General features: G+C 45.9%; 1 protein-coding gene across 2 annotated transcripts in view; it reads right to left on the reverse strand.

Annotated features, from left to right (window-relative positions):
• The window catches only part of timm44 (translocase of inner mitochondrial membrane 44 homolog (yeast)), an 80,206-nt gene extending 74,567 nt beyond the window's left edge, over nucleotides 1–5,639 (reverse strand). Inside the window, exon 1 of one of the 2 annotated variants that reach the window (XM_078198476.1) lies at nucleotides 5,409–5,639. Coding sequence is in view for 1 of the 2 variants with exons in the window: in XM_078198475.1 (XP_078054601.1) it covers nucleotides 5,586–5,615 (30 nt within the window). In the remaining variant the exon portion in view is untranslated. The remainder of the gene's footprint in view (nucleotides 1–5,408) is intronic. The other variant, XM_078198475.1, reaches the window with a different exon arrangement.
• Nucleotides 5,640–10,758: the final 5,119 nt, after the last annotated feature.

The raw sequence follows: 10,758 nt of genomic DNA on the forward strand, positions 1-10,758 counted from the left end.
GGGGCAAGATTAAAAGGAGATGTACGAGGCAGATTTTTTACACAGAGTAGTGGGTGCCTGGAACTCGTTGCCGGGGGAGGTAGTGGAAGCGGATACGGTAGTAACTTTTAAGGGGCGTCTTGACAAGTACATGAATAAGATGGGAATAGAGGGATATGGTCCCCGGAAGGGTAGGGGGTTTTAGCTAAGTCGAGCAGCGTGGTTGGTGCAGGCTTGGAGGGCCTGTGCTGTAATTTTCTTTGTTCTAAATATTTCAAGTAGGGGAACATAGAGCTATAAGGAGAAAATGGAGCCAGAGAATTTGTTTTGGCTTGCCTTAGCAACAGTGAATGCCCTCAAGGCTTTAAATGCATTTTATGACAATTAACAATCATAACAACTTGCAGTAAAATGTCACAAAGTGTTTTACAGAGAGTGTGATCAGATCAAAACTCATCACTGAGCCAAAGAAGGAAAGCTACACAAATTATCAAAATAATTGGGTTTTAAGCCATGATGTGGAGATGCCGATGTTGTACTGGGGTAAGCACAGTAAGAAGTCTCACAACACCAGATTAAAGTCCAACAGGTTTATTTGGTGGCACAACTTTCGGAGCACTGCCCCATCATCAGGTGAGTGGAGGATTTGTTTCACAAACAGGGCATATATAGACACAAACTCAATTACAAGATAATGGTTGGAATGCGGGTCTTAACAGGTAATCAAGTCTTTACAGGTGCAGACAGTGTGAGTGGAGAGAGGGTTAAGCACAGGTTAAAGAGCCAGGACAGTTAGTGAGATTTTGCAAGCCCAGGCAAGTCGTGGGGGTTACAGATAGTGTGACATGAACCAAAGATCCCTGTTAAGGCCGTCCTCATGTGTGCGGAACTTGGCTATAAGTTTCTGCTCAGCGATTCTGCGTTGTCATGTGTGGTGAAGGCTGCCTTGAACAGAACGGATTCCTGCAAAGAAGTGTACCAACAACTGGACAACGAGGAAGACTACAGACATTTACCCGCAGATCCGACCAAAGAACACACCCATCAACTCAACAGACTGATCAAGACTTTTGATCCAGACCTTCAGAGCACCCTCCGTGCTCTCATCCCACATACTTCTCGCATTGGAAATCTCTACTGCCTCCTGAAGATACACAAGGCCAACACACCTGGCCGTCCCCTCATATCAGGCAATGGGACCGTATGTGAGAACCTCTCTGGCTACGTCGAGGGCATCCTGAAACCAATCGTACAAAGAACCCCCAACTTCTGTCGTGACATTGCGGACTTCTTACAGAAACTCAGCATCCATGGAGCAGTTGAACCAGGAACACTCCTCATCACAATGGATGTCTCAGCACTCTACACCGGCATCCCCCACAACGACAGCATTGCTGCAACGGCCTCAGTACTCAACGCCGACAACTGCCAATCTCCAGACGCAATTCTACAACTCATTCACTTCATCCTGGACCACAATGTCTTCACCTTCAACAACCAGTTCTTCATCCAGACACATGGAACAGCCATGGGGCCCAAATTCACACCTCAATATGCCAACATCTTCATGCATGCGTTCGAACAAGACTTCTTCACCGCACAGGACCTTCAGCCGACGCTGTACACTAGATATATTGATGACATTTTCTTCCTTTGGACACATGGTGAACAATCACTGAAACAACTACATGATGACATCAGCAAGTTCCATCCCACCATCAGACTCACCATGGACTATTCTCCAGAATTGGTTGCATTCTTGAACACACGCATCTCCATTAAGGACAGTCACCTCAGCACCTCACTGTACCGCAAGCCCACGGATAACCTCATGATGCTCCACTTCTCCAGCTTCCACCGTAAACACGTTAAAGAAGCCATCTCCTATGGACAAGCCCTCCGTAAACACAGGATCTGCTCAGATGAGGAGGATCGCAACAGACACCTATAGACGCTGAAAGACACCCTCATAAGAACAGGATATGACGCTCAACTCATGGATCGACAGTTCCGACGCGCTGCAGTGAAAAACCGCACCGACCTCCTCAGAAGACAGACATGGGATACGGCGGACAGAGTACCCTTTGTCGTCCAGTACTTCCCGGAGTGGAGAAGCTACGACATCTTCTCCGGAGCCTTCAACATGTCATCGATGAAGACGAACATCTCGTCAAGGCTATCCCCACACCCCACTACTTGCCTTCAAACAACTGTGCAACTTCAAACAGACCATTGTACGCAGCAAACTACCCAGCCTTCAGGAGAACAGTGACCACGACGCCACACAACCCTGCCATAGCAACCTCTGAAAGACACGCTGGATCATCGACACGGATGCCATCATCTCACGTGAGAACACCATCCACCAGGTACATGATACATATTCTTGTGACTCGGCCAACAATTGTCAACCTGATACACTGCAGGAAAGGATGTCCCGAGGCATGGTACATTGGGGAAACCATGCAGACGCTACGACAACGGATGAATGGACACCGCTCGACAATCACCAGGCAGGGGTGTTCCCTTCCTGTCAGGGAACACTTCAGCGGTCACAGGCATTCAGCCTCTGATCTTCAGGTAAGCATTCTCCAAGGCAGCCTTCACGACACACGACAACGCAGAATTGCTGAGCAGAAACGGATAACTAAGTTCTGCACATATGAGTTCTGCACACGGCCTCAACCGGGATCTTGGGTTCATGTCACACTATCTGTAACCCCCACGACTTGCCTGGCTTGTGCTACCAAATAAACCTGTTGGACTTTAACCTGGTGTTGTGAGATTATTTACTGGGTTTTAAGGAGCATCTTAAAGGAGATGGAAGACTGTATTGCTGAAGGCAGAGCAGCCAAAAGTGGGGAGAAGGAAATCATAGATTCCCTATAGTGCAGAAAGAGGCTATTCTGCCCATTGAGCCTGCACCGACAACAATCCCACCCAGGCCCTACTCCCCATAACTGCGTATTTACCCTGCTAATACCCCTGACATTAAGGGGCAATTTACCATGGCCAATCCATGTAACCCGCTCATCTTTGACATATGGGAGAAAACCCACGCAGACACAGGGACGATGTGCAAACTCTACACAGACACCCAAGTCCGGATTCAAACCCGGATCTCTGGCAGTGAGACAGCAGTGCTAACCACTATGTTACTTAAGTCCTGTACTAACCACTGTGCCACCGTACCACCCCTACAGCAAGAAATGGGGGTGGATGCACAAGATGCAAGACTCAGAAGAACAAAGAATTATAAAAGGTTGTAGGACTGGATTAGGTTACAGAGATAGGGAGGGATCATGCTATGGAGAATCTGAACTGGCAGAATTTTAGAATCAAGGTATTCTGGGCAAGAAGCTAAGTCAGTGAGCAGATGGGTGAAAGATGAATGGGACTTGGTGTGAATTAGGATATGGATAGAGTTTTAGATAGGGTTACGTTTTGGGTGGGTGGAAAACAGCAGGTAGTTAGGAGAGCATTGGATAGTCACTTATGGAGGTAACAAAAGCACAGGACTTAAGTAGCATAGGCTGAAGCAGGGACAGAGATAGACAACATTACTGAGGAAGTGAGTGGTCTTTATGATGGAGAGAATATAGGTTGGAAGCTTAGCCCTGGTTCAGCCTGAGATAGGTGCCGAGGAGGAGGCTGGAATTGGTGATTAGGGAACAGATTTGGTGTTCGGGGCCAAAGGCAGCTATTCCTATGTTTTATAAACCCAGTATTACTGAATTCAATTTTACAACTTTTCTGCACATTGTTTCTTTCAAAATAACTTGCGTTAAAATGTATTTTTAAATCAATGAATTTATTCCTCAGAGACCCACTACAACTGGTCTGTCCATTGATGCTGTGACTTTAATGGATCTGTTAATTCAAATCAGTTGTGAGGCAGATACACAATTGCTCCACTTCAGTTAGCAGAGTCACTCAAGGACAATAGGTCTCTTTTTGACATTAATGTCCCCCAAATAAGCCAGAGATAAAAGGCTTCCATTTGGGTAAGTAGTGTAAAAAGTCTACCTTTCTATTTCAATGGACAGTGCAAGAGTATTTCAAAGAGATAGGGTGCCTAAACTTTCCCTTTAAGTCGAATAGCACAATCAACAGCACATGTATGTCCACACTACTAATCCCTCCAGTAAGGCAACAAGGGACATCAGCTTACTATACAGGTCACAAATTCCCTAATTCAAATTCACACTGAAATACCAGATATCAATATGAAAGATAAAGGGCAGCAGGATGGCACAGTGTCGGGGGTCCAGGTTCAATTCTGGCCTCAGGTGACTGTCTTTGTGGAGCTTGCACATTCTCCCTGTACCTGCAAGTTTCCCCCCTCAGTCCAAAGATGTGTGGGTTAGGTTGATTGGTCATGCTAAATTGCCTCTTAGTGTCCCAAGATATGTAGGTTAGGGGGATTAGCAGGGTAAATGCATGGGGTTATGGGGATAGGGCACAGGTGGGTCAGATGCTCTGTCGGAGAGTTTGGTATAGTTTGGCTTCCTTATGTACTGTAGGGATTCTATAAATGACATCTGCGCAAGTAACATGTTCCATTGCTGGAAAATTATGCATTGGGCAGACAGACTATGATGCCCTCTGTGATCAAACAGCCTGCTGGCACTCTCTGCCAGCAGTCTGGGAGAAATATATGGTGGCTTTGAGAAAAAAATGACAAAATAATAAAAAGTATTTAAAGTACTATAGAGATGAAATAAATACAAGGCAAAAATACATAAATAAGTGAGACAGAGATTGATTTACATGAGAACAAATATCTGGTACTTGATTCCTCACTTGCCACAAGTGCTCAGTAGCTAAACATTGGCCAGATATCAATTGTGAAGGGCTTCATGACTTAGCCAGATTACACCTTCATACAGACACTCCACATCCTTGACAGTAACCTTGACTGATCATGCCCCTTCAGAACATTCCTGGGCCCTGGCAAGGAAATGAACTTCTTCAGGTGTGCAGTTCCATCACATGCCAATCATCATAAAACCCTTCATTCAGCACTTTCCCACAATTTATCTTTTGAACCCCCCTGCAACCCCCAGGGCTAAGTTCTTCTGGAGCCCCCTCACACATCATCCCCACCTCACTATCCCCAAGACATCACCCATCTCCTTCCTTCCCACAGCACATCACAACACTCCTCTCGCCCAACACATCACTACCCTCCTGGCTCCGGTTTCTTCCCACACTCCAAAGATTAGGTGGATTAGTTAAATTGCCCCATCGGGTCAGGGGACCAGCAGGACAAATATGTCGAGTTACAGAGATAGGGCCTGGAATGGGATTGTCGTCAATGCAGGCTCAATGGGCCAAATGGCCTCCTTCTGCACTGTGGGGATTCTATGATTTTCTATTCCCTTCTCCCCCAACACATCCCCATTCCCCCCCTCCGGAAGTCGCTTTACCAGTTCACCCCCACCGGCTCCCTCGGGTCACAGGCCATTCTCACTGGAGGGAAGGTTCGTTGCTGGGCCCACTGGTGCTGTCAGTGTGCCCAATGGTGTCCCTCGCCACTCCCCGCATGGACATGTGGCTCTGGGCCTGATCCCGGGAAGGGAGGTCCCAGCCGGCCGCCTCCTCACCTGGAAAGCCCGGCTCCCGGCCGCCGCCATCTTGCCGCTGGATGTCCCTCTGGAGCGGAAGTGACGTAAACGCCGGCGCGGTGACGTCACGAGCGGGAAGGTTTCAACCCTGGCGGGTTGGCGCCAATAAACCTGGGGAAGGGGAGATAGTGGGTGGATACTGGGGAAGGGGAGACTATAGTGGGTGGATACTGGGGAAGGGGAGACTATAGTGTGTGGATACTGGGGAAGGGGAGACTATAGTGGGTGGATACTGGGGAAGGGGAGACTATAGTGTGGGGATACTGAGGAAGGGGAGACTATAGCGTGTGGATACTGGGGAAGGGGAGACTATAGTGTGGGGATACTGGGGAAGGGGAGACTATAGCGTGTGGATACTGGGGAAGGGGAGACTATAGTGTGGGGATACTGAGGAAGGGGAGACTATAGCGTGTGGATACTGGGGAAGGGGAGACTATAGTGTGGGGATACTGGGGAAGGGGAGACTATAGTGTGGGGATACTGAGGAAGGGGAGACTATAGTGGGTGGATACTGGGGAAGGGGAGACTATAGTGTGGGGATACTGAGGAAGGGGAGACTATAGCGTGTGGATACTGGGGAAGGGGAGACTATAGTGTGGGGATACTGAGGAAGGGGAGACTATAGCGTGTGGATACTGGGGAAGGGGAGACTATAGTGTGGGGATACTGGGGAAGGGGAGACTATAGTGTGGGGATACTGGGGAAGGGATCTATTGTGTGGATACTGAAGGAGGAAGATAGTGTGATGATACAGGGGGTGGAGATAGTGTGTGGATAATCGGAAGAGGCTATATTGTGTGGATATGGGAGAGGGATAACGGGGGGGGGGATCGGAAGAGGCTATATTGTGTGGATATGGGAGAGGGATAACGGGGGGGGGGTGGTGGTGGTGGAGATGGGAAATGATACTGGAGAAAGAGAATAGTATGTGGATACAGGGGAGAGATATAGTGTGTGGATACGGGGGGGGGGGGGGGGGTGGTGGGGGAGCGAGATATTGATATGTGCATACTGGGAAAGGGATATATTGAGAATAGTTGGAGGGGGAAGATAGTATGTGGATAAACTGGAAGGGCTATATTGTGTGGATACGGGCAAGGGATACAGGGGGTGGAGGAGGGGAATAATGGTGGGAAGAGCATAGTGTGGGGATATAGGGGAGGGTGGAGATATTGTACGGATGTGTGGAGAGTTGGGGGGGGGAAAGAAAGGAGATATTGTGCATATATTGTGTGGATACTGGGGGTATATACTGAGGGGATACGGCATGGATAGTAGGGGTATTGTTTGGATACACGGGGGGGGGGGGGCGGTAGAATATGGGGAGAAATAGTGTGTGGATACTGGGAAGATACAAATACATGTGACAGGAATATATTTGTTGAGCAATGCTTAAAAACTGACTGTGCGGGGAAACATGTCCCACCCAGCATTTATATTCGCTAGCAGATGCCTAGCTATATCTCAGCACCTTCCAGGAACTATAAGGAAATTATAAAAATTTGACAATGTACTTGTTTGGGCATCTTTGTATTGTTTCTGTAAACTGGGAGAGTAACTGTCCACCTCAAGTTACGGAATCCCTGCAGTTTTAAAACTTTTCAGCTGACATTCCTCACTAACCATCCTCTGCACCATTTTTTATGTCCTTTCCTGAAGTGTGATACCAGAATTGACTCCAATCACTATGGTGATTAATCCATGTCTCATTCACAAACTCAAAGAAGTTAAAAGCATTTGAACTGAACAGGTCCTGCCACCTTTAAAGATCATCCTGCTCACCTAATTGGCAGTTCTCGCATACTGGAAATTGTTACAGCAAAACAGGAAGGATTAGGAGTGAAAAAAAAATCCCATAAAGTAGACCAGAGCAGGGAAGACACAGGTGCCAATACTGGAGCAAAGGGAAGTGAGCTGGTTGGGCTGAAGGTATGAGAGACTGGGAGGAGAGTCAAAACTTAATTAGCAATGCCAAGTGTGATGGCGAGCATTGCTTGAAAGAGCATAGGCAGCAGGATTTTTAGATGAACCAGTTTACAGTTTAGCCAGGAGATTACATAGCCACATCTGGTGCAAAGAAAATCACAGATGGGTTTCAACAGCAGATAGAAATTAGATAGGGTCAAAAGATTTGCAGCAGTTGAAGTGGAAACAGGCAGTTTGACAGAAAGGGATAAGAAATCTTAAGTGGAGTTCAGGACCAAACAGGATGCCAAGATTGCAAATAGCCTGGTTCAGTCTCTATTTGGGGGGGGGGGGGGGGGAAGAGAAGAGGGGGAGCAGTTCCAGGAAGTCAGCCTATCCAAAACTGCTGGACACAAAATCCACAGGTTTATTTGGAATCACGAGCTTTCGGAGCATTTCTGCTTCCTCAGGTGAGTCAATGCTCCGAAAGTTCATGATTCCAAATAAACCTGTTGGACTTTAACCTGATAGAGAGACTTCTTACTGCGCCCACCCCAGCCCAACGCCGGCATCTCCACATCATGTCAGGACAGAGGCAGTACAATGGATGAGTGATAGGGTGTGGAGATATGCATCTGGAAGTCACCAACCGCTAACCCCTTAGATTCAGATCACTTCAAGGAAGCAACATGTCGGTGTGGAAGAGCCATGGATGACTAATAGAGGCACCAGCAGACAATTGGGTTAATAGGACGCTATTCCAGAGATGTGACAGCAATTGAATAGGTAAGGTTGGAACGAAGTTGGCAATTGGAGGAGGATTAGCTGATCAACTGTCAAAAGCTACAGCAATAGAGGAATAATATTCAAAATACTGTTTGCACCTTTTGTGATCTGTTTTAGTGCTTGTGAAGGGACAAAAATGACAAACACCTTAGGTGATGAAGGGTCAGAGAGAAAGGATGCAGATGGGACAGAAGTCCATAGGAACAAGGCGACTATCTCAGGTAGGAGAACAATTTACAGTTATCAATGGAACCAGGCAGGTTATATGGATGTTTAGTTGTAATCTGGTATAAATGAAAGCACAAGATTCATGGTTAGGGAAAGATTGGTGGGGAGGAATGTTTGGATTTAGTGGGTTAGACTAAAGCAGTAAAGTAAATAATCTCTTTCCATAAAAGATTTGAAGATAACAGTAAAATACATGCTGGCCCGACACCAGTGTCCACCACAGTTGTGATGTTTTAAGCCGCATATTAATATTCTCACCAATCCAAAAGCTTGCACAATCTCCTCAGAGGCAATGCCGTGTCCATTTGGGGTAACATTGGAAAATTCTTCTCGGGTCCCCTTAGCTAATCAGGACGAGTGCCACTCCACCCCAGTGGAAATCAGAACCAAATCTCATCTGAAATAATTCAGCAAATGAGAATTCACTGCACAAGTCAGCAACCATGTCTCACGATCATAAGTGCCTCTTTTTGGAGGTGAGGATTGGCGGGTACATGAGAGGTTAGTAAAAGTATGAAACTTATGGGTTTTCTATTCTTAATATTCCTACATGATCTACTAGTTGATGGAATTTACTTTTTTACCTTGGATTTCATAATCTTGTACTTAAGTTAAATAATACAACTATTTATATAGCACCATAAGACATCGAGGTGCTTCACAGGGACATAATAAAACGAAATGACAGCCATAAGCGTAAATTCAGACAAAAAAAGCTTACTTAGATGAGGTTGAAGGAGCATCTTAAGAGAAAAGTGAGGTGGAGTGGCAGAATGTTGGAAGCAAATTCCCAAGCTTAGCCCGAGAAATTGAAAGCAAGGCCAATAGTGGAGTGATTAAAATCAGCAATTCTCAAGTGGAAAATATCGTACGAGTACAGATCCAGGAGGGGTGATGCACTGGAGGAATTTGAAAACATGGATGAGGCTTTTAAGATTTTGATTTACCAGGAGTAAATATGACGCTAGATGAACAGGGCTGGGTGCAAGCTATGGGCAGCAAGTGTTAGTCTCAAATTTATGTGGGAGAATAGCCAAATGTACATTGGATTAGTTAAGTTTAGAGGCATGAATGAGAGCCTCTCAGAGGAGCTGTGGCAGAGAAAAGTAACAGGTGGAAATAAGTGATCGTGATGCAAATTGGAGTTAGATGCATGCTCATTACATGGTCAGATATGACACCAAGGTTGCACTGATTTTATCTCAAGACAGTTGCCAGGGATGGAGTTCGTAGCTACAAGAGGGATATCCGAAAACAATGGCTTCAGTCTTCCCAATATTTAATCAGGGGAAATACTTCTGCTCATGCAGTACTGGATGTCAGGTGAGCAACAACAGTGCAGGGGTTGAAAGAATGGCAATGTATCACTGGATGTCACTACATGTGTGAAAACTAACACTGCTTTCAGTATGTCGCCAAAAGGCAGCATATGGGTGAGAGAGGACACCAGAGGTAATGGTGCAAGATTGGGAAGAGACTCCATTCCGGAGATATTCTGGTTACAATTAGCTAGGTAGGAGTCGAACTACCCAAGTCCCAACTGGGATAACAGTGAGCTTTGTCAATGGCAGCAGACAGGTCAAGGACAGATTAGCTTACCGTTGTCAGTTATACAGGATGTTGTCTGTCATTTTGCTGAGCTGTTTCTGTACTGTGATGCAGGGGGACAACCTGATTGGATGAATTCAAACATGGACATGGATTCAGGAGGTTGCAACACAGAGCAGGTTGAAGGGGGGTTAGTAAGTTGCAAGGAGTGTGTTTTCTTGAGGGGGTAATGACGACAGATTCAGATGAATAATGACAAATTTGAATCCGTATCTCATACTTCTTTGCTTTGAGATAGTCAATGCATCAGGATTTGAGCATATTAAATGCTAAGCAGCATTTGAGAGCCAATTAACAATGCAGAACTTACACAATTCTAAACTAAGCCTTTAAAATGCCATGGTTATTTGCATACAAAGGAAATTTTGAAAAGGGGCATAATACATTATGTTGACTTTGAAGTCAAATATTTCAAAGTAAATTATATTTCGAGGCCAGTCCATTGATTCCATTGTGATTTCAGAGGTTTGTTGGCAGGGCTGTGGTCAAAAGTGTTGCAATTGGTGCAGTGTGTTTGTCCTTGTCAGAGTTTCATCAAGATGGGAAAACAAGATGATTAATCTCATTCATCGGTAAAGTGATTAAGAGCCCATGTGCAACTCCCTATTGCAATTTAATGCTGTTT

The sequence above is a fragment of the Mustelus asterias genome, chromosome 26 (genome assembly GCF_964213995.1).
Source record: "Mustelus asterias chromosome 26, sMusAst1.hap1.1, whole genome shotgun sequence".
Lineage (NCBI taxonomy): Eukaryota > Metazoa > Chordata > Chondrichthyes > Carcharhiniformes > Triakidae > Mustelus > Mustelus asterias.